Source organism: Takifugu rubripes, chromosome 3 (assembly GCF_901000725.2).
Source record: "Takifugu rubripes chromosome 3, fTakRub1.2, whole genome shotgun sequence".
Lineage (NCBI taxonomy): Eukaryota > Metazoa > Chordata > Actinopteri > Tetraodontiformes > Tetraodontidae > Takifugu > Takifugu rubripes.
The window spans coordinates 7,194,563-7,219,686 of record NC_042287.1 but is presented as its reverse complement, the minus strand read 5'-3'; the positions used below and the strand labels follow the sequence as shown (position 1 = coordinate 7,219,686).

Here is a 25,124-nt window from a genome sequence, read left to right as displayed (position 1 = left end):
TAAGCAGCCTTGTCAGTCCCTACAGCAGATCAGGAAGGGCGGCGAGTCCCCTCATTTAGATGCAAAGACATGAAAGGGAAAATAAAACAAGCTGGTATTAGGCCTGGATTTCACCGTTCGAGGAATACGAAAGGCCGCTGAACAGTTTCATGTCCTCCAACGGCATCGATATTAAAGATCTGGTGTGCACACGGCAGATAAAAATCATTTTTGTGTGGAATTAGGTTTGGAATTATTTGTTGCCGCCTTGAAAAGGAAAACACATGTTTCTGATAATGTCGTCCATTCTCTTTAACTCGCTTCTACCACGTGAGTAACCATGGTTACCGTACTGTCTCCCCATGTATGAATGCCAGCTGTTCCCAGCTGCGATGGCTGCATGAAGCTATATGGTAGCGCTCGTCTAGGAGGTGGGTTTTTCTCCTTAAAGGTTGTTTTTTTTTGTGTTCCAGAGAGATTAACATGTTAGCATCAAAGATGGATCTGCTCCCTTCGTGTTGTGTTGCCAGTCTTCACCCGCTCCCCCACACAAGATGCATCGGCTTCGCTGGGGTTAAAAATAGATAGATCCCCCGGTGCAGCTTCAGCCTAACTTTATTTTCACGGGGGAAATGAAACGCGCACGTACTGGAGGGACCAGAGGAGCAAAAAAAACATTAACCTTCACCATCCAATGACAAATCAGTTTCTGTATGAAAATGGCACCCAGGCTGCAGACAGAAACAGGGAGAATTCCGCCTGCGTGCTTCTGCCTTCTTTATTCTCGCGGGGCTTTCATCTTTTCATCCCTGCTTGTTTTTGATCTCAGAATAGGTCTTTCTCTCCATCTGTTGCATGGGACTGAAGCCTACCCACTCCTGACAAATGCCGAAGAGTGTTCTCAATCCCCAAATGGATAAGCTACCTTGCTAAATATTTGAACAGGATTTTTCACGGCCTGTTAATAATCGCTGCGGTTTTCAGGCCGGCCGCGACAACACAGATATTGATTTCTTCCCGTCCGCGCCTGATCTTCATTCATCTTTCCCTGCGCTTATATACGCCAAGACAGTTGATGTTATCTCCGTTTTCTCCCCGTTTCTCATTCCTCTGTGGACTCAAATTTCCTCCTGAGACAAAGAGAGCGAGGCACACCGAGGGACGGATGGGGGACAGGGTGAGGCTGCTGGAGACTGGGGCGGCAGGGGACGAAGGAGGGAGGACGCTAACGCCGAGTCAGGAAGTGACAGACGTGAGAGGGGGAGGATGGGGGGGGAGGGGTGTTTGTAGGCGTGGGAGAGATGCAAAGTTGAGTCAAAGCCCCCGAGCTCCCCCCGGTTCCACTGTGAAAGATACAGTGGTGAAAAGATAGCTAGCATGTGTCCTCTCTGCTGAGGCATGCCCAAGACAATGACATCATCTCCATCATCGGAAGTAACAAGGGCACACAGAAAAAAGCCCCAGACCCGCTTTGATCTTTTATTACCAGTCGCCAATATAGTTGCGTTCCCTCTTTGATCATGGTCCAAAAATAAAATCATCTCCCTTGTACATACAATACAATTCACTTTATTCTTAATAAGTTAATGATGAATAAAAATACCTACTCTCACCATATATGAAGGGATACAGATATTTTGGTGCGTAGGACAAGCGCATCATGTGTAACAGGAGGCTACAGTTAGGAGGGTTTGGTTTGTCACGTTTCCTTTGTTGTTTAGTCGCAGGCTGTCGTTAGCCGTGGTGCGTCACTGCTGACTCTCCTGATTTGAGGCTCTCTTCGCTTTGCTCTGGAGGTAGCGCGCGTTGCCCTCTTCGAAGCGCCTCTGCTCCTCTTCTCCTTTAATCTGAGGACAACAGTGGGAAGACAGAATGTTTCATCAAAACTGGAGACGCCAGAGGAGGCGAGATGGTTGCGCAGTGGTTTGCACCGTCAATCACCGCAGACCCAGGAGGTTGTGTTTGATTCAAGGCTCGGGGACAAAAACATGAACATTATTTTAGTTTAAGCGTCTGTCTTGCAACTCGGTGCAAGTTTGTGAGCACACGCCCAGTTTCAGCACCGCCAGATGTCAAATGGATTCATGGATGGATGCTTAATGTCTATAACTATAAGGGAAACCCTCACTGTCACCTGTGTGTGTGTGCGTGTGTGTGTGTGTGTGTGTCCTTGTATTTGCAACATAATGAGTACCAAAATACTCATTCTACTAGCAAAGATAGGACATTTTTGCACAGTAAGGCCATTTTTGCTGGTTGTCACAAGGGCTGTCTGATGGTATAGATATGGTTGTAGGTTGGTGATGGTGTAGGTTAGAGATAGATGTGTATGTGTGTACTGAGCAATCTGTAGACAGTCTGCAGAGCTGGTTTTGCTCTACTTCATATGAGGTTGTCAGGCTACGGTACCTGTCCCAGTTACGGCTTGCCCACTATCCCATTCCCGCGTTTGCACGTATTTCCCAGTCAGCACGGAACTGATCTGTCCTGGCGGATCATTGATTCGTTCAGCTAAGTGTGGTTGGAGCAGGATGAAATATCATGTGTGTCATAATTCTCTTGCTGAGGCCACAGTTGGAACTAGAAACAGGTTACATAATATAGCAGGTCGCTTTATGATCTTTCTAATCAAAAGCCCCTCGGCTTTGATCTTTGCAAGATCAAGATCAGAACTCCCTCCTGAATCCAGAACATTACCAAAATCCTTGGCCCACGATCGACCTTTCCCAAAAATGTCATTAAAATCTAATCATCAGGTTTTAAGTTGTTTTGCTCACAGACGGACGGACGGACGGACAACCTGAGGTAATAAATGAGGCCATTTACAGGCCACATTACTCCTAAAAGTCTTCCTCCACACACCTACTGTGTGAGGAGTCCGCGAGAAATCGAGCGGCCGGTGTTTTATTCATGGACCAGATGGCAGAACTTTTCAGTTTTTCTGGGCCACCATGTCCTTCAGGCCAGGGGTGGTGAATCCACCAACCACGTTCACACCGTGGAAACGGGTATGGGACTTCCCATATGAGGAGGGATTTACAACTGATGGGATCAAGGACGGAAAAGCTCCATCGGTTCCAGAAGTCTTGGGCAAAGCCAGCTACTGTGAACACACGGTTGAGCCTAACACCAGTCCTGCAGAGTGTTTGTGAGGATGTTTGAGGAAGTGGTGAAAAGCGTTGTCTGTGTAGGCCGTCCTTTAAATATTCCATGCTGGCCGTCCCTGACTGCTGAAAGGATCCACGCTGATCACCATAGATTTTGATCTCAGGCAGGAGAATCCTTCATAAGCAGGTATTTATAGAACTGCTGTGGATATTGTCATCTTTAAGTCAAGTGTGCACGTGAGAACTAACTGGAGTGTTTCGTCTGGTCGCGCACAGTGGTGAGGCTTAGGCTCCTCCACCGCGGGGTCAAATCTCAGAGAGCTCAGAGCCCGGCCAGGCAGGGTTGCTCGTGATCTCTTTATCTCCTTGTATGCTGATAAACCGCTTAAATGTGAGTGTTGTTTACAGGTCTGTGCACGATGGTGTCGTGATGCTGTCAGTGCCGCCCCACCGAGGACCACGGCGGCCCGCGCACGAGTGTTCCCCTTTCTTAACCCAATACTGATTGTCTTGAATGAGATGCATCTAAAAATAAACGTGCGCCACTTCGTGCGGAGTACAGCAGGTTGCCGTGGCAACCGCGCTTGTTTTTGTGTCACGGGAGGCCAGCTGAGTCTCTGCCGGTGAGGAGGAAGGAAGGGGCGATGGCACGGAAACGAGGAAGGGATGTGTTGAAATGAGAAACCAGGGGGACGAACCGAAGGAGGACGGAAGTGAGCGTATTCAGAAAGTGCCCAGGTTGGCTTGTTCCTGCGTATTCCAACCGGGAGCCTCCCACAGAGGACAAAATAAGAAACGACCGGCCTTTTGATTCATTCTAACCAGGTGACAGGAACAGTCCATCCGTCCACAGGCAGCTGCACAATTAAGACCCTGGCTGACGGGTTTTCTAACCTCCTAGAAGCTAATAGCCCATTAAACGTTTAAAAGAAGAAGGACGGTGTTCAAACGGGCTCCTGGGTAATTTTCCTGTAAAGGACAAGTGTGCTCATGTCACGTTTGTCGTATTATGTTCTGCTGCAGAGAAGTTGTCTTTGTGCTGCGCTCCTTTCACACCTTTGCATGAACACACAATGGAAGACATTAGTGACAGCCCATGTACAACACCCCCTCCACCCTAACACCCCCCACCTTGCTCAGCTAAAACGGGAAAGGCTAAAAATAGCCAACACAGAAGGCTCACTCGAGGGACAACAAGGATGAGAGAATGAGGGGAGAAGCTCCTGCAGTCAAAAATAGCAGCAACCCTCCTCTTTGATCGGGCTATTTATAGAACAAAAACTGGAGCAAAACCTGCCGCGATGTCATGAAAATTTAATTTTGACGCTGACTTTTCATGATTTACTTGGCCAGATCTTTTTTCTTTTTTTTAAAAAAGAAACGGGGCTGATATGAGGTTTCTTTCCACTGTCTTCTTGCAAGAACGATAATAAGGCTGTAAGGCTGGCTCGTGACAAACGTTACATGGGAGCTAATACTGTAAAACAGTGCTGCTCTGAGGTGCCAGTTTATGCACGAGAACATCATCTTTTGCTATACAGTTGTCAAATGATTAGAATGTTTAATCAGATTAATCACAGGGCCACTGTGGATTAAATAAAATTAATTGTGATTAACACCAATTCATTATTAACGCTGTATTTCAGTGTGGGCTTAGATTGGGCCGTCTTGCTAGTGCTACCAGATAGCGTCGGAGCACCAATCTGATTTTGAGTCCACTGCACGTGCATTGATTGTGTCGCTCGGCATTCCAGCTGTGTATCCTGGTCACACTCCTGGCAACAGCCGTGACTGGTTCACTACGCTACCTGCTGTGTGATGGCGAATGAAGGCGTCACAAAAGCTAACAAATGGTGAGAATCCTCCACAAACCACAGGCAGAGTTGGTTTGGACTGGGTTATTGGATGGATGCTTCAGACCTAATTTCATGGCTCTGATAGTAAATCCTCCATGTCAATATGGTCTCATCTGTAAGGTAGAGTTAAAACGCTAGAGATAGCTAACACACAAACGCACTTGTGCTCACTGTTCTGTCACTTATTCATTCAGGTTCGCTCACTCTCTCACGGCCCACATCGCTTCCCTTTTCAACAATTTTCTGTCCTTATTTATGTGATCTGCCGGATCAGAGCGCTGGAGGAGGGTGCATAAATCATTTAAACCACCCGGATATTGTTTTAGCCCCTCTTATTATAAAACCGAGACCAACACAGGAATTATAATCACACACCGATCCTGGTTACAATTCCCTTAAAACAAAAGCTTGATGGAAACCCAGGCAACGAATGCACGGGCAGACAATGGAACAGGCCCTATGAAGTGGAAATGAGGAGATTGTTAGCCATCTTAAAACAGCGCTGTTTGCAAAGCGCCGTCCGCGGTGCAGAACGCTGCTTCTGTTCTCTCCAGCCCCCGATGACCCGTCAACTCACCTACAGCAGCTCCGTCTTAGCTGGTGAGCGTCTCCATGTAAATGTCTCATTACGCATGCTTGGCTGAGCAGGAAAACAGACGGGCATGTTATCATGCACCATATCATGCTGTAAATATTTTACGATCATAATGACCTCGAGAGCATTTTGTACTAACAATTTAAATATTCTGCGCGCTTTGGCTCATTATTTCAGTTATGTCGCATTGCTGCTGGGTCAGTTCATATACAGCGTTTTCCCAATTTAATAGTCTACATAAACTTTAATGACTCCACAGCCCCTTTTCTCTGTTAAAACGGATGATGTGACTTCAGGAAAAGCTCAGAAAGGTTATTGGTATGTCTTTAACGTCCCCTCGCTGCACTGTTATCTTCCTAATGCCCCAAAGCTGTCATATTCTATCTTTATATTACAACTGAAAAACCATTAGGTTTGACCTTGAGATTTAGCAGTGTGACTTGGATACAGTCGACTGACTCTCCTGGCTCTTCTAGGTAAATTATAAAGATTACATTTCTTCATTTAGATGAAACCTCACAAGCGTTAGCATAGCAACTCAGGCTAAATGGTCGAATATGAAGAACGAGGAATATGAAGGGTGATGTTACTGTAAAACCTATTGCAGTTCAATAGGTTGGGATATTGTTGCGGTCGTTTTGGCTGGTCAACTCCCATGGGGTGTTGGGGGTTAAGACATGGTGTTAAGGTTGAGGTTAGAATTAGGTTTTGATTATGGGATTAGTTAGGATGGTTAGGGTAAGGGAAGTCCTCGCAAAGATACAAGTACAAGTGTTTGTGTGTGTGTGTGTGTGTGTGTGTGTGTGTGTGTGTGAGTGTGAGATATCTTAAATATGCAGAGGTAAACATGGCCCATGCATTACATGTTTGCGTATGAAGCAGGCTTGGATATAAAGAGCACCAGCACCGCTGGACAAACAGCAGACGTCTGGCTCTGCAGGTAAACCTGCGCATCCTTCGTTTGCACTGCACCCGACACACACTGCAAAAATGGAATTCGCTGTTTAATTAACAACGAATCCCAGACTGACAGGAACATAAGGAATCACAGGTGGATGTTGTGTTTTGGGGGAAACGCGTCCAACAAAGCTGCTGTTTGAGTCAGTCAGTGATTTGTGCAGTCGACGCTTTACTGACCTTGAGAGGAGGCACAGACATCACCCTGTTGTACTTGTCCAGGGAGATGAAGACGAAGAAGGCCGAGACAGCTCGATATTGCCCGATCTCTGGCTCCACCAGCGAGGAAACGTCCACCAGCACTTCAATTTCCATTGACCTGTTACTGGTGTACGTGAGTCTCCCCGACACCGTCAGGATGGAGCCTGAACGACGAAGGAAAAGAGGAGAAACGTGTTTTATTACCTTCAAGAACAGCAGTTTTCATCAGTGCAAATGTGGAAATGCGTTCCTGATTGGCTCAAATCGAACCACTTCATGGTTCCACTGAACCATCAACATTTTTAGCCCAACTCACTGGATTATTTTATTCTCTTTGGCCTCAAAGAGTCTCACAATCATAAAACAGTAAATCATGATGGCAGGTAGAAAAATGAGGCACCGTTAAACTCTGTAGTTTGAGCTGCGATGCACAGAAACTGAGTGGTTGACAGAAAGAAAGTCCCTTTTTTTAAATTCCGTAACCTCCGTGAAGATGTTTCCTGGTTTATCTGGTGTTTCAGCTGAGCGCTACACGACTGGGAGCTCAAAGGACTTAAGCGGACTCTTACCACAGCGGGACCTCTGAACCATTCATAAACAAATGATCTAAACAACCCGTGCACGAGCCGTGTGCAGAACCGGGCCTGCTTAAGATCTCACCTCCCGCCACCTGGGTATATTTAATGTTCCGTCGGAGGGTGTGTGGTCTGTTTTCTCAGCTGATGTCAGAATCGTGGAAACACTGTCAGGCCAGCTTTGGTTCTTCCACGTGCACACCTTGGGAGTTTTCACGTTTGACCACTTGAGGCAAAATAGTAAATCTGCTGGTGACACAGCCCCCGAGGCAGCGTGGAAGCCAGGCGGGATCACGTCGCAACCTTTTAAAGTCGGCAGACAGACGGACGCGGCTGCTGGAGCGAGCAGGGGCAGAAGCGTGCGCCCGCGCGAGAGGCTCACGAGCATTTTAAAAGTGCAGGCACGTTTGAATGGGACAGGAAATACCACTTCATAAATCAGCTGCGAGACATTTGACAGTCTTAAAACAGTGGATTTGCAGTTTAAATGAATGTGGCTGCTGCCAATAACACCTCCAACCCCGACATTTAACCCCAAGCGTGATTAGGTAATTAACTTTAAAATAAGAGGCTTAGGAAGTGTCCTTGTGGGGAAACCCCCACTTCAGTGTTGCGTTCCTCTCTGCTTTCACTGATTTTCTGCTGTGGAATGAAAGAGTGCAGCCGTCTTTTCCAGATGTGGCCTGAGCCACGCACCAGTAACAAGGTTTCCCAACGACGCGCCTTATGGCGACAGCGTTTCGGGGTTGTTTTGGGTAGCGCTCACCCTTTTTGATCTTGCGGTGGAAGTTGATGGCGTCCACGGCGACGGTGACGACGTTGGTGTTGCAGTGGCGAGCGGCCACGATGCCCGCCACCTCGTCCATCAGCTTCATGGTCACACCTGCCGGACACACACAAGCATTCAGGACCAGCCTGCAGCTTCCTGAATCTGTTGATGCTGATGTCAACATCAGCGGTGAACGTTGGTGATGCCGGTCGCGTTGCTATGACTGCACAGACCCGTTCATCTATTCACCCCCACCTTCTATCACTGAGTGATGAATTAAACTCTGTTCTCAGACCAGCACAGAGACACGGATCTCTGTCCCCTGTTCCAGGGTTTACCTGGGCACCTGCTGAGAACATCTGTCAGAGCCTTTCAGGAGATGCTTCATGGGGTGGCTGCACTTAAACGAGCAGTGGCGCCTTACTGGAGAACATCTCCACACAACGTGCATAACAATAAGCGCATTTAAAGATATTTGCAACCAAAGCATGGGTTCCCCCCCCCCCCCCTCCTTCTCTGAGCTGCTTTCTCTAGCTCCGATGCCGCCCCACCAAAAAAGGAAAAGATCAATATGTCTGCCTTCGGATGCCTGGTTTTGCTCCCAGAGGCTCCTGCCATCTGCACCGTGTGGCTCTATTTAAGTCAGCCAAATGTGTGGGAGTACAAGCAGAATGTGCTGCCTGCTCCCCAACGCAGTAAAAGTGGGCCCGACCGCGATGATTAGGAATTAAACCGGCCATTACTCCGACATCCTCTTATCCCACATGGCAACAGCATCACTTCCAGTTGATTTTTGATGATTACGGTTAAGTAGGAAAATGGTTTTAATTCCACTAAAGGGTGTGAGATGGTAATTGGAAGATAAGGAAACAGAACTGACCTCCAGCTCTAATGATGTTCTGGGGTTATACAGTATATTCACCCAAACTGCCCCCCCCCCCCCCCAATCAAAGCTAACGATGTCAGCGTGTGTGTGGGTAACAGATTACATCTTTCCTTAAGCCTGTTGTCTGCTATTTATCAAAACCCTTCCTTTTCCACTGTGTTGTGAAAATTGATGGGCTCTCACCTCTGATTGGATATTTCCCCCGGGTACAAGGCGCAGCATGCTGCTGTCATTCAAGCCCGCGCGTGGTCATGTCTGAGCATGTGACATTTAATGGAGATGGATCGTGATCTGACAAGATGCTGAGATTACATTTAGCCTCCGTCTCCCGGCAAACGCCACCTATATTTCAAAAGAAAGGACGCGCCACACGGATTTACTGCAGAGGTAAAATCCGTATATTCATACGTGTCTATCCTTCTGCTCTTAGGAGTGGACCGGCCAATTACATGGAAATGTGGCCACTGCTAATTCAAAATTAATGAACCATGCCAGCAAACTGCATTGTGGTTGTGTTGTTTCAAAAAATAAAACAGCACTACTGTTTGGCGGAGGCACAGTGGTCCTGCATCCCTTTATCACCTGCAAACTCTTAGAGTTCACCTGATCTAATCCTGAATCTGTGACGGGCGAAACCGGTCCAGATTAGGGTCGTTAGAGGTTTGTAAGTGTCATTGATGTGAAAACTCCACTTAGCGTGATGTGGTATGATCATACAGGACCTAGCAAGATGATGGGAATGCTAAATGGGCTTCTACAACTCGATCCTTTTATCACTCTATGAAGTATCACCGGGGTGATCTGTGCTCCCAGACTGGGGCAGAAAGAGTCTGCTCAGAGTGCTCTTGTACAATCTGAAAGATTCAAACTCAGTTTCAAACACCTACTAATAGGACCCAAACCTGAAGCGCTGACAGGAGCACGATAAGCATTCACCCATTGTTTTACCCGGGCTTTGGGCTTGTGCTTTTTCACTCTGGCAGAAGCAGGGTATGCCTTTCCTCTGGGGCCTTTTTCTATTGATGGACTCCTTTTAACAGCTTTTCACTGATTTCATCATCTTGGGTGAAGATTTTCTGCTACCTGCAGGACTAAATCGGCAGCACCCTCCGCTCCGGTGGCTCACACACAGCTTGGAACGATGCGGCAAACATCAGACTAATGAGACAGTACTTTCCTTGTAACCGTCAAATTAGGATTGTAAAAGGTTCCTGCAGACAACTTTAAATCGTTTGAACTTTAAGGAAATTGCCTGAGGCGCTTGTGCAATGATCATTGTCCTGTAACAGCATAATTTGGAGCGCTCCTGCACGCCGGCGTCCCACTGCTGTGTTTTAACATCTTACGTATGAGGTCAGCCTCTCTTTATGTCATCTGACAAACTCTAATAACATTTTGCGAGCTTATGCAATGACATTTTGAGAATAAGAGTCACGTAATTTTGTTAGAAAAAGGCAGCAAATGCAATCCATTTTCAATTTGCGCTATAGCTCAACAGCACACTGGCCCCAGCTTTCACATGCTCTATAACATCGGGCAGCTGGACGAGATTTCCTGTTAACCTGCGCTCCAAAGGGACTTTATTTTGTGATCATTTAATAAAGTAACAAAGACATTTTGTCATGAATTCCATTAATGTGCTACGGAAACCGGAGAATAAAATGTTGAACCAATTAATCAACCGAGGTGTTATTGCAAATACAAGTGTCCCCCCTTGTGCAGACAACAGAGACTAAAGAGGCTCAGCGCGACTCTGCAAATAAGGACATGCAAGGCCAAGGCAGCCCTGGGCCCGGCATTACACATTCGCAGGGTGACATGGCACACTATGATTCTCCCCTGTGCTGGAGGGGAGCAACTGGAAAGGCAAAGTGGGGGAGGGAGGATGAGGAGGGAAGTCAGCACACTCCAAATGGAGAAAATGGCAATTAGCACACAAGTCCCCAGCGCAGCCCGCTTTTTTTTGCCGCGGCGCGGAACACCTCTGTGATTAGATTTCCCCTGATTTCTCCAGATCTTCGCACTCGGCGGCGCTCAGTGACACGGGAACAATGGCGACAGCCTTTGTGGAACGCCTGTCCACCAACCGGAAGCGCTTTCAATGGGACCCGTGCCAGCGCACTGATTTAAGCAGAAGGTAGCGTCCGGCCGTTCCAGACAGCACAGCATGACTGAAGCGAGCGACTCGCTCATGCATACGCCTGCATCTCTGTGACCGTCTTTACTCTCCGACCACTTTTATTCACCACTGACAGTTCCTCAAGTCTTTCCAGTCCTTCTTTTCAGCCCCAAGTGTGTTAATCATGCTGTCAAACACCTCAAAATACCCCCTGAGGAGCCGTAACTATAGAAACTGCTCTGGTTAACGTTAGCGTCGAAGCTGCTAAGAATGTAGGGCGTTTGATTTTCATGATGACTTAAATATATTTTTAAATCATTAGCTAACATGCATTAGTTTCACTTCTGAACAACTCAGCCAGGGTCTTTTGGCAGCCATTTTAAAACAAAATAACTTGTTAAATGTTAAAAACAGATTTGAATGAAATTCTGGAAATGTGGAACAGATGGTTCAATTCTGGGGACGTTCTAGATTCTGGAGGCACTTTGACCTTTGATCTTCCATAGATCATAGGCCAAGGTCAAAACAGAGAGGTTTTGACCAAAAATCATGTTATATAAGCTTGTATGTTACTGCCTATAGTTCTGCACTAGAAATGTAAGTCACAACATGTTGGGTAATGACTTGCACTCTTTAAGTGCTTTTTTCCATTATATGGAGCTCAGTTTGTCCTTCACCACAGTACCAAACATTTTTCTTCTTGTTTTGGTCATTTCTTGGCTGTCAGTGTAAAGGAAAGGATCTACTGGAATTCTTCTTATTTATTTAGCTAAAATGAAAACCAGAATTACTGACCGTCTCACATTGACAACCTAGCAGGTTTCTTTGAGAGGTAGAAGCGGCTTTTTTTGGTCTGTTTCTGACACATCAGGAATGCACTGAGCGAGGCACATTTTTCTGGTGAATACCGACGTGCAGCGTGTTCAGGGTAGTGCTGAACACACAACTTTTAATAGAGCGTTGGAACGAGTGTGTGGTGTGTTGAAATAAACAAGTAGCTTTTCGCTCAGGACATGACGAGGCTTTGGTGTGCTCAGGGCTGCCGTCATAGAAGCTCCGCTGGCTCAGAGCGCCTGTGTGATTTCCTGCACGCCACAGTGGATGTCTCATTGCTTTCACTAGCATGCACTGAAGCTGACGCGTCTTGGAAACAGCTCTCATCTTTCAAGCATCATTTGACGCTACTCCATAACGGTTTTGAACTTTAAGCTGGGGAATTAGTCCACAATGTTTTGGCATTTTGCAAAAATCCCATGAAATTGCTCATGAATTCCTGGTAAAGGTTGCAGGTCAACAAACCTTGGCAGCAGCCGGTTTGAGCTCAAATCAGGGGGTAAAAACCGGCGCTAATGATCAAACCTCCCCAACCTGAAAAGAGTCCCACCAGTAATGTCTCAGCATATGATTCAATTGACTAGAGCAGTGAAAAAGGTACCACCACGCAGAAGTGTGTTTGTTTCTATAGGGATCTCAGAGGAATGTGATATTAGCAAGGGTAATGTATGATTGATCTCCCTGCTGCTGCAATTTCCTTTTGTAAATAATAGATTAAAATATCTGAGTTCATATCCAATCCATCAGGAGAGGAAGAGCCGGCTCATATGCCTGCAGCTTGGCTTTTAAACGGATGCCCTGATATTCATAGACTCAAGAGGGCCCTACTGGAGCAAACCTTCCGGTATTTCATACCTCAATCAATAGTAGAGAAGAAAACTAAGGGCCGCAGTTGTGATACACAGACACACAGACGTCCTCACAAAGGTGAATCACATAAGCTCCAGTGGACTGATCCCCGTCTGTGAGAATTCCTCAGTCTCAGGCTGTGACATGTTTATAGGCTCAATGAGCTGAGATCAGAGCAGAGGACAGATAATATAGAGCCACAGTGATGGATGTGTTGCTGCACTCCTCAACCTCTGGTCCTCGCATCCTCCTCTCACACACACACACACACACACACACACACACACACACACACACACACAACATGTCTGGTTCAAAGTCTGACCAACTTTATGAGCATCTGTCTCTGTTCCCTTACTACATGTTTGTGAGCAAATGAAAGGAATAGTGAGAAAAAGCTCCAAACACATCTTTTTCCTTTGACCTGTGCATCATCACCAGATCTGAAGCTCAATTTATCTTCTATTGATCTCTAGATATATTTTCTTTTTTATGGCCGTGTGTGCTTCCAGGCCACAGTGTTGTCCACCTCTGGCAATCAATTGCTGTTTCCATGGAAACTGATGGTGCATTTCCTCAAAACATGAGGAATTGAGAGAATGATAGCGGCAGACGGAATAGGGGATGTGGGATAAAACGCAAAGGAGGCAGACAGTAAAGACAAGAAAGTAAGAGAGAAAGTGAGATGCGAGTTTGAAACATGGGTTGTCAAAGAGTCTGGACATCTAATCTGTCTAGAATATAGCACTGTGCTATCAGTGGTCCACCAAACACAGCCCTCAGATACCATCAATCTCTAGATCTAATCATAATACTTTTATACTTCCTTCACTGTTAAACTTTTCCATCCCGCAGGGTGTCATGGAGAGATAAATGTAGTAGGTCTGCAGCAGAACGTGACATTTAACGGCAGGAAGTGGAACATGTTTGACTCTCATTAAAAGTCTGCGATATCCACTAAGAGATAGAAACTTAGCAACCCCTGACCGAGCGGGCAGTAATTCATTAACACAGCCGCATTAGTTGGCTGTATGTCTCCTTATTTAAACTTATATTCAAAGGCTTACTTGAGGGTTTCAGTGAGAGGGCAGTGAGAAGTTACCTCATCCCATCACTGGAACAGTAACTATAACACCACAGAAACCTGGAGTTTCCAGCCGTCAGAGTCCCTGATTGCAATCTCCAGCAGCCAGCTTGGTCTTGGTGTTCAGGCCCAGGAAATCTGAGTACGTCTGCCTATGACGGACAAATTAACTCCCCCGTAGAAGGCACTGCAGACCATTCTGTCGGGTGGAAAAATGACTCACATACCTTTCTTTCTACTTTCTGAACATTTATGCGTTGCACTGGATGCATGTACGTCTCTCTACCTGCTCACGACCCTCCAGTCTCCTTTTCTTTGCCCCCTTTCTTTGTCTTATCTTGTGTCTACAGTGGCTTCTATTTCTGTGGAGATTTTCTGGAACATTTTGCCAGAAATATTATATCATAGCTGATTAAAAGCATCTGCTTCATGCTGATAAATGTGTGGATGTCTCTTAGGAGCAGCCAAAAAGGGTCCAGTGAGGGTTGATGTATGAAATTTTAGTTACAATGGCTCAACTGTCACATGAGGATGGGATAATAAACTTATTTGAACCAGAGCACGTCCTGTTTAACCTTTTTCTTAGTGTGTAAACGCTGGTTTCCAGAAGGTTCCCTGCAGAACTCCCCTTCTGTCACTCTTGTAGAAGCATTTGCTTATAGATGAAGGAATACATGGCTTATAGTTCCGGAGTCTTCGGGCCAGGCCTCTTGCCTCTATTTCACTGTAAATGGTAATGACTAAAAGTAATAATTCCATTTTTACCCAATATGACAATAGAAATGGGTTATTCCAGCAAGCACCCAAAAGAAAAGCATTATCTCTGTTAGTTCCCCTTCTGGCAGCACCGGGTATTGCAGGTACCACACTACATTAGAGTAGCATCACTACATGTTTTTTTAAAGCACCTGTTTTGCTGTGCTACTGTCAGGGGAAACAGGATGTCCAGTTGTTTTAGGGACAGATCTATTCTGTTACCTAGCTCAACATCTACGTCAACTGTCATTATTTTAAGTCATTTACAAGCCCCAGAATGTAAATAGGGACACAACCAGTTGATATCACTCAATTTCACAATATTAGCTGCTGGAACAAATGGTCCTGCCGTAACAGGACACTCAAAGCTGAAGCCCCCAAGCTCGAGTCTAACGCAAAAGCAGTGGAAGAGAAACAAGAAAACCAGGATTAATGTCTACACGCTGTATATGTGAGCGTGAAATGTTTAATTGCTCGTTACAAATGTGTCTCACACTCCTCGCCTGGCTCCTGTTTATGTATTTTGTCTGTTTCCTCTGAACTTCAGCCTGCTCTCCTGTGTTTGTTCTCTGCTGTAGTTCTCTCATTCCTACCCCCTTTAGTCAAGTGTAAAATGTACAGGCATCACAATAAAAGAATAGGAGAAGCAGCAAGATGATGGTTGACACCTTTTGGCTAGTAAAGTAAATGGAAATGGTAGTGAGGACATTAGACCATGCAGATATCCAATACACCATATCCATTTGTCTATTCAGAATACGTTAAAATAGCAAAGGGGCTCTGATATTCCTGAAAACATGACAGCAAAGGGGAGGAAAAAAATCCCAAAGGACGAGACTGACCTCCGTGAACGTAGTCGTGTAGTGTGCAGTCTAAAGGACCCACCAAATGGATGAGACTAGACTGGCTGAAGCCAACTGTGTGCTGCTCTGCAAAGCAAACAGCAAAATGGAATGAAGGTACTTTCAGCCCTTAAACTTTCTGCTGTACACTAAAACACTGGAGTTCGGGCTTCTTTACCTGGCTTGGAAGGAGGCACAACTAACTCTTCGGTTCTAGCTTTGGTTTCCAGTCGTTCCTTCTTCTGGGTTTCATAGCGTTTTCTGCCCTCCTCCTCCTGCTCTGCACTCGCATACTACACACAGAACACACATGAGCAACACACAGCCTCTGTTACATTTACATAAATGTTCTCTACAAAATACAGATCAAAAAGCAACACGCAGCAAAGCCAAGTGGGAAAATAAAATGGAAAGACATCCTGCAACTGCTAAATTTCCCACATACTCTACCTTAATGGGCGGCACCTCTGTGATCTTTTCGACGTTCTGCAGAGAGCAGGGGACGTACCACAGCGCTGCCTTGTTGGCCAGCTTCATGGCCCCTGCAAGCAAGGACAAAAGATTGAACTGATTGAGAAGACTGAACCAACAACCTGACAGATTTCCTGAAACAATGCTGCGTCCTCCGGCAATTTCGGCCATTTTGAAAGAGTTATTATCACAAAGTTGTACCAGTGACCCTCAAGTAATTACTGTCACCTCCATGATCATGCTTCTCCTCTCTCATTGAAAGCATCTTCATCATTTTTGGATTTACAAACATTGTGGTGGGAGGGCAGCTTTGCTATTAGCTCTGCCTTCCTCCACAAACTTAAACAGTAGTTTAAAACACACAACGCATGGAAATCAAACCCCAGGCAGACGGGTTGCCATAGTGACATCTGTTCCATTCTGCCCACACTTTTTTTTCCACTCAATTCACTTACAGTACTGTTGGTGGATGGGGAAAAGTATTTGTAGGCTTCATTAGAGCGCACGTGGGGAGGCTGGCAGATTAAAGACCGTATGGGGAGGGCATGATGAAATCACCGTCTTAAAATGCTGATGCACGTGGCTGCATTTTCCTGAGCATTAATGTGTCCGGTTTGGAGCGCATCCCCTTGTATTCTCATTCATTTGTTTAATCTTTTAGGGAAGTACATTTGATATTTTTAAAAAAAGAGTTAAGAGAGAGTGTCAAACTCGTGCTCTGACTTTTGTTGTTGAGTTGTAGAGCAGCAGCAGCTGTTTCTTTTAGGATAACCACATTTGCATTTTATACGTGCACACAGCAGACAGTTGTGCTGTGTTGCCATGCCGACACTGCTTCTCCTCTCCCCTTCCTCTCGTTGACTCCCGCCCCCTCCGGCAACCAGGAAGTTGCCGAGAGCAGAAAGAAAGGCGTATTTACATATCCTTGAATCTACCAAGACTGAGTGACGACTGTCTATTATTAGCTCCTGCTGGACCTTCTGAGTGAACTGCATTTGAGAAACAGGGCTGAAAAGCAGCATGTGGAGGGGAGGCCGTGGAGGACTGGAGCAGTGTCAATTATTCCCAGACAGACTGGTGACCTTTACGACCAGGATGCAACGCATGCAGCAGGCTCAGAATATCAAATCCCTTTGCATCGTGTGAAAAAGGTGTTAATGCCCGACGATGTCATGCAGCCTGGCCTCAAGCCTGCACCCTGCTAACCTTCACAGAGACCACATATTAGTCCTTATTAGAGCCATTAGAGACAGGAAACAGACCTTAGTATTAAGCGGGAGCAGAATACTAAAAAAAAATGTTCTACCTTCTGCTCTCTTTTCAAAGAACAACATGTTGTGATCAGCACGATGACGGAACAGCAGGAGAGGCGGATTAGACAGTATTAATGAGTGAATTTCGTGGAAGCTTTTACTGCATCCTGAACACGATCCCTGCAAATGTGCTCAATAAACTCTCAGACTGGTTCTAAACTGGGAGGAATGTCACTGGGACATGACCGGTCCTTGTAAACACTGGTGCCATTTTAGTACAGAGGGGGTTGGGAAACGCCAGGTTTGTTTGGCTGAATTTTCTGGAAGCATTTGTAACTCAGCATTAAGGGCGACAACTCGCACTCAACAAGCAATCCGAAGGGAGACAGTCTGCTGAGGGAGGAGTGAAAACAAATCAAATACAAATGACCGTCAAGTTGTTTAATCCCAAAACCTAAATTTAAAAGTACCACCGCCTGTGGTGCAGGCCCAGACACGTTCCACCAACACGACAGGAAGCAGATTGGCTGATGTGACCACAGCCGCTTCTTCAGATGGGACACATCCGTCCTGCAGTACCAACGATCCATCCGGGCTTTTAAATCACGGTTTCAGACAGCATACTTAAACACAGCTCTTTAAATTTCCTGCACATTTTCTCTTCCTGAAGAGATACAAAGCACTTCCTGCCTGCCTGTTTCAGCAGCTTCCTCTCCATCTGGGTCTCTTTCACAGGATTGTTAGATTTCCCTTATTTGCTGCTCTTGTCTTCCCTTTTAACTGATACCCACAATGCCTCAATAATCCACAGAGAAAACCGTGCTTTCCTTTTTTCTCTCCCTCGAACAGCCTGCAAAGGCACAGGCAGGATTGTTCCCTGTGCTCCATCCTCATGATCAAAACCACAGATTTTCCATTGTGCTTTGCCAAGACATTGTTATGTTTAACGACACCCCGCCGCTGTGGCCTGCTGATAGGAATGAAAATAAAGCTGATCTAATAATCTGAACTGATCTAATACTGAAATTCAGTGTAATTACGTGTTGAAATGAAGCAAGGAATATTGTTATAGCGAGCTGTGTCGTCTCAAGCAAAAATTGAAATAAGCCCATCAAAACTATAGAAAATGTGGGGCTTGTTTGTTTTTCTGCTGATGGATGGGATGAGGGTGAGGGGGTGTAACAGGGAACACGTCAACACACATTTTGCACTCAAATGACCTTTACTTCGCTGTAGTGTTTCTGTCCGGGTGCAACCCTCAGTTGTGGCCTCAGGAGAGTATTCAGTGCCTTTAAAGTCAGTGTTAAAGGTCTTAAAGGGACAGTTCACCCAAAAATCAGAAATCTAAGTGTGTGTGTGTGTGTGTGTGTGTGTGTGTGTGTGTGTTTTGACTGGACACAAGCTCTGCGTGCTGCGTCTATACATGCAATACAAGCATTATTACTGCAGGTTTTCTTGCTGCAAATGTGTGCGAATCCATGCAGCTCTGTGCAGTGTTGCACGTTCACGTACGTGCATGTGCGCGCGCACGACACGAGTGTATGCAAAAGAGTGTGGCTCTGTGTGCGGGGCTGACGGAGAGTGCGCATGTGCAATCCCCCCAGCAGGGACAATCATCACGGCTCGTGCACACAGTAGGCAGCTTTCCCCTGGGGGGCTGTGACTGAGGCCTGCCTGACGAGATGCTGCCTGACTGACTGTGGAACCTGGATCTGCACTGCCTCCCCCCACACACATGTACATGCGTGCACCAATATGATGCATGCGGCGCACTGTATCTATATTTTAATGTCACAATAAAAATGGAGCATGTGTGTGCACCTCTAGCTGCATAAATCCCTGCAACAGCGCCCTCAGAAATTGATAAGAAGCGCAAACGTGCAGCGTGCATCTGTCTGGGCGCAAGACCGTGTAGGTGTGTGACTTCTGCTCCTCCGGCCCTGCAAGCACACATTTTGTCCCCGCGCCACTGCACGTGCGTGTCAGTACGCGTCGGGGACGTGCGCACATTGTGTCGGAGCATGTGTGCAGGTACATCCACTTGGCATCCGTATAGGACTGGGCCACAGTGTGTGTGAGGCCTGACGTTAAGTCGACATGACAGAAGCAAATAATGTCTGCTCCCGTTATCTTCTCTTCCCCCTCGGCCCTGCAGGAACCTTTTAAAGGGCCAAACACTGATGAAATCACACCCACAAAGCCATGCTAATGTTATGCATGTGTGGGGCATGGACACACAGGCCACATGCTGCTACACATCTGCACATGCAAACAGACCAATGATCCATCTACACACAAGGTGCGTGGAGAGAAAGAACTCGAGAGTCACCTTTTTCCTACACAAATCCCTCATTTAAAACCTTGAGTTGCGCAAAACCAAAACACGCACTCAATGAATTATTTATCTCCTCTGAGGATTGTATGAAAAGATGATAAAGGTTGTACATTTCGGGTGCGCAACGCTATATGAAACAGAGGGGGAGACCATTTTTAATTCATTCTAGAATAAAGTAAAACCCCGTGTTGGTAATATGATGGGAATTCAGGCTAATAAGACAAGTGCTGATAATATTTGTAAAAGCATGATTTTATTGTCCCTCATGTTGTGCGATTTAAATGAGTGAATTGTAGATAATGTGAGTCTAAATAAAGAGGGGGTCCTAACTAACAGGGCATGCACGATCTGGGCTGCCCGGGCTGATGCCTGCGACGTGTGTTGCTCTGCGCCTGTTATTGCATGTTTCTGCCCCCGCCACTCTCAGCCTGCTTCCAACCCAGCAACCAGCCATCCAACCAGTACAAGCCTGTTGCTAGGGCAACGGTTGTCTAAAAGGATAATTCTTTTGTTTCTCATACTTCTTTTCTTCCACCCATCTGTATTGCTCCCTCTCTTTCTTGCTCAGGTTCTTCCCTCATGGGCGCGTCCGTCGTCCTCTCCGGTGGCGTCCGTCTCATCACCGTTCGCTCCAGGACTCTTTTCCTGACTCTCTGACACTCTTGAAGATGAGCCGCCTACTCCGATGCCACAGGACAAGTTCATTAACCTCCTCCAACTCAGCGTCAGTTCCAAAAGCAAAAGCTCAACTACCCTACATGTTCTAGGACCTCGTTGCTCCCACTTTGTCACATGAATGCGTGTTTGTCGGCAGCGGAGACAGCCCACATGGATGCAATAATTCCCACATCTCCGCTCATCTAGCTGGCATTTAAAGGTTCAAAGATAATATTAGGACAGGCCATTGTGATTATCCCAGCATCGTTGCTCAAAGAGCACTGGGCAGCATGTGAACTAATAACAATAATCAGAAGCTACAGGGTTCAGGTCTTGGAGGAAAAATAACCATGCCGTTAAGGTTTCTAATTTCCCTGTCACAGCTTGAAAGGAAACACGAACGCCTCACCAGTCTGCTCCACCGCCACAGAGCGTCAAAGCTGCGCTTCTTATAGGATGCTGCCCTCTAATGCTCAAACAGTAGCAGCAGGAAGGTAACTCCAGAGATTCAAACAGTTTGGTAGAAGGTACCGAGCATTTTATAATCGGCGACAATTCAAAGACATCAAAGAGCTTAAAAGCTATTCATGCTCTCTGGGCCTTTTTTTATCTGGAGTTTGCACATAATTCCGAAGTAAAAGAAAACTGAGTCAGCATTGTTTTCAGCATAAACCCTTAAACTACCCTGCACGTATACTTCTTTTTTTTAGTTTTTTCCCTAATTTCCTCACATTCTGTGTCACTATAATGTGAAACAAACTTCATATAGGCTGAAGGACCAATGCTGAGCAAACAGGTTCAGCTAAAACATCTGATAAGTCACCGTACTGATGACTTGTCAGAGATTCTGCAGATTCTTTTGTAGTTGAATCACCGCGTCACTGTGATGGTGTGTCTTTACCTGCGCTATCAGGTATTTGTTCTCTTTTCTGTTTTATTTGTAATCCAGGGTCAACAAATCTTTTTTTCAGTGTTTGTAAATCTTAGTTAAGATGTCATAGATATGTGTATTTTATTTATAGGGTGAAATAATTAACTAAATAAATAACTACCGGTAAAAGTATATGTATATGTATAGATATACACACACACACACACGCACAATGACAACTTTAAACCAATGTAATTAAATGCTTGGTCTGATTTTATAACAAAGGGCATGATTATTAGGTTAGTTAGTTATTAATATTAAGTTATTCATCCTGGATTTAAGCGTATATGAGAGACTTCAGTGAATTCCTGCCCCTGCCAGTGCTGTGTTTGTCTGTGGTACATCTGGACCTGATTGTTTTTTTATTCTTTTCCTCTTCTGGAGTAATGACAGTGAGAATTGGGCCAAAGTTGAAGGCGCCCGCTGCAGATGTGCAAAGAATGTTGTTTACCACATCTGAACCACAAGTGCAGCCACTTCGTCACGTGATTTTTAAAGATCTCCCTAGATTGCCATTTGTTATGCAGGATCAGATGGTTGATTTTAGCGTTTATGTTAAAAAGACAAGTCACCTGTGAGGATGTTCTCCGCCATGACCTTGGCCTGCACTTCCAGCGAGTGCTCGGAGGTGTACGTGATCTCGGCGCTCACATGGGCCACCTCGCCAATAAAGACAGGAGACAGGAACTCGGTCTTCTCCACACGGACCAGAGCTGCAACACAGCGGTCCTGGAAGGACACAAGAAAACCTGAAGAAGCCAACAGTGATACCGGGGTCAGAAACCTCAGGCATGGGGGCCAGTATCGGCACGCCGGTGCACAATCACTGGCACTCGGGAATGAAATCAGCATAACCTGCTCATTCCAGGTGCAGGATGAAGGAAGACAAGTCGGTGACAACCCATATTTTGTGCCCCACAAACAAGAATCTAGTTCAACATGAGTACATAATCATTAATTTGTGAGAGAATTTGTCATTTTAACTAATCCACACTTTAAGTAATGTGACAAATGGTTCAAAAATATTCTGAATAGAAGCTGACTCCAAAATCTTTTCAATCGCTTTGCAAATGCTCTTCAGATTTTTGAGGCATGTTCAGAATGACGCTAACATTGCCGAAGGATTGTTCTCAGTCGGGGTTGGCTCTTATCTGGACAGTGAAATGCAGGACGGCGGGACAGTGTGAGATGAGATGACACATTAAAGGCTCACGTCTAAAAGCTGCTAAAGGTCACCGGGTGAGACGTCAAACCAGCACAGAAGAGACAAAAGAATGCGGTGAGGAAAAGGTCGTAATTAACATCTCAGCGAGGACCACTTATAGGAATAAAAGACTGAAATAAATCAAGGTGACAGGCTGGGCACAATTTAAATATTTTAACAACTAATTTAAATTTGTGTGTCTTGAGTTATATAGTAAATTGAAAGTAAATAAATGTAAATTAATGCTGCTGGTTATTTTCGTCAGTGTTTTAACCTCATAAATTATAGCGATTAATCAGGCAAAGTGGCCAACACCTCTTGAAATACCAATATTAGTAATACTGTAGTTGTTAATACATATATACAGCACTCATATACATAGTTTGCAATTATTTGTGTGTAGGGGACACCCTGACTTACCCCATTCTGCGTGTTGCAGTGTCGAGTGCAAACGATGCTTCCTGCCTCCTCGATCATCTTTAGGATGATGCCACCGTGAACGTTGCCCACAACGTTAGCATCATCTGGTCGCATGAGCCTGCGGAATCCACAAAGACAGTTAAATCTGTTGGTGGTCTGTGCCAAAAAACAACATTAGTCTCATTTCTTTCAGACAGGATTTTCATCTGAATATCAGGTGTCCATCATTAAATAGGATACAACATTTTATTCCTGGGAGACTCTGTCTTTGTGTGTGTTTGTGTGAGGAAGGTTGACAAGAATCTTGCTTGAATGTGCTTGATTACTAGATAATGCTCTGTAAATTGAACTTTTTCTGTCTTCAGTGGTGATGAGTCTATTATTGCAGTATCTGGTTGGCAGATGTGTTTTTGGAGCATATCTGATGACTACAGACCTCATCTGTGATGACACATACGGTGCATCAGCTGTGTGTGCACTGTTAAACTGGACTAACCAGCCGTAATCTAGCTCATTCACACAGAGCACCTCAACGCTGCTGAGAGAAGCATTATCTTGGAAATGCACATACCTGTGTGTGTGTGTGTGTGTGTGTGTGTGTGTGTGTGCAAGAGAGGGTGAGAGAGAGGGAGAGAAAGAGAGAGGAATTCAAAGCTGAAGATTATATGTAAAAATATCTCTTCCTGGTAGTCCCAACATGTCAGAGGGACATCAACTCTTAAGAATAATCATATGAATGAGGTAGTAGAACGTATTGGTAATATGTATAGTATTCCCCTCCACCTATACTGGTCTGAGTCGCGGGGGGCATCCATCCTCTCCCCAGCTTTCTCCTCCAGCGCAGCACATTGATGTTCCAGGGTTGGATGTCAGATTTATGCCTCCAGTATTCTCTGGGTCTGACAGAAACCTCTCCTCCAGGAGACAGTCAGGAGGCATCCAAACCAGAACAACTTCAACGGTTCCTCATGAGGTCGAGTAGGAGCAGCTGTACACTGGGCTCATATCATAATAATAGGGGGATTTTTTGGTCGTAGTGGGTGTATTGGTAGTTCCTGTTGTTGCTAGCTGATGTGTGTCAAAGGTCGCACAACTGTATGTGTGAGTGTGTGTGTGAGAAAGAGAAAGCTTTAGTTTACCTGCTCAGGTGATATTCAGTGCCCCGCAGAGCCTCTATGTCCTTGTTTCCTTTCTTACTGTGCCGTTTATTTGCCACCAGAGGAAGGTCTGGAACCTTGTTGCTCCGAGGCATAAAGCACTGCATCTTCAGGCTCTGACTGACTGACCTACTGCAGGGACTCTTATTCACCTCTTTATGAGGACGGATGGGATTCTCTGGGGAGTGATGTCATGCAACAAGTCCCGCCTTTCAGGTGCAGTCAAACCAGATCTCCACCAAAAGTACAGTGCACTTGCGCAATTTGCACCATAGTTTGATTTCCCATCAATATTAGCATCACTGATTAACATCATAATAATATTCTAATCAACCCTGCTTCCAAAGCTAATTTTTATGATAGATTTTAAATTGTGTTTTTAGCTAGATTATTAATCTTTCTAAATATAAACACATTCATTAGTGCAGTAATTTTGCTATAGCCTACAGGATTAATAGGTTATTCACACCTCTGTTCAGTAACTATTCTATCTTGTATTTACTTGTACTCTTGCGCCGCTGATCGGCGAGGACGGGTACTACAGTCGCATGGGGCAAAAGGGAAATTAAATGCTGAGATAAATTTCAGTTAATTTTGTTATAACACCCATGGCCACCGCACACAAGTGCAGATTTTAAGTTAAGAGCTCCTCTGGTTATTGTTACCCTCGGAGGTGAACCAAATGGGTGCCATCCAGACGGGGTTTTCGGCGCACGGAGCAGAGACGCACGCACGACCACCGAAAGAGCCGCAGGACAGAACTTCAACACCGGTGTGGTTGAAATGACGCGACCTTAATCCGCCCTTGATACTGTTAGCGCGTGTCCTGCCGGGGCTGCACGCGGCATCACCGGCGTCTGTGACGCATGTCCCGGTGAATAACGTCCAAACCGCCGTGAAAAGGAGTCGTAACACTGATCCGCGCAAGTATCGGACATCGGACAGAGTGGGGACAGGTGTGTAAAGCCTGTCCGTTCGGTTCGAACAACGTAAAATGGATTAATGTCGCCCCGGCAGCGGCGACGCTGCTGTCCACTTCCGCTGACGAAATGTGCTGCGCATCACCTTTTGTTAAGTTTGCGTTGAACAAATCCTACCTGCATAAGCGAAAGGAGGATGGGGACTCCGGCGCCTGCGGTGCCGACATGACGAAGACGGTGGAGATGATCTGGGACCCTGGTGTGACAGCGAGATCTGTGCGTGGTGCGGAGGAAAACCGCTCTGCGTTTCCTCTGGTCACCGCGCAGTCTACGGGAAACGACCCGGGTTGAGCAAGAAGTGACACAC

At 45.8% G+C, this 25,124-nt stretch overlaps 1 protein-coding gene across 2 annotated transcripts; it reads right to left on the bottom strand.

Moving 5' to 3' along the window:
• Positions 1-1,444: 1,444 nt before the first annotated feature.
• Positions 1,445-25,124, bottom strand: acot7 (acyl-CoA thioesterase 7). Of its 2 annotated transcripts, none has more exons than XM_003963140.3 (9): positions 24,935-25,124; positions 22,681-22,798; positions 21,629-21,785; positions 15,860-15,951; positions 15,588-15,702; positions 15,410-15,496; positions 8,037-8,153; positions 6,675-6,859; positions 1,445-1,826 (listed from the first exon to the last, which is right to left on the bottom strand). In XM_003963140.3, exons 1-9 carry the CDS (start codon positions 24,982-24,984, stop codon positions 1,728-1,730), a joined length of 1,020 nt encoding a protein of 339 aa, XP_003963189.2. In that variant the 5' UTR covers positions 24,985-25,124; the 3' UTR covers positions 1,445-1,727. The 2 variants fall into 2 exon arrangements, with proteins under 2 accessions (XP_003963189.2, XP_029689948.1); XM_029834088.1 differs by lacking the exon at positions 24,935-25,124 and adding an exon at positions 23,820-24,910.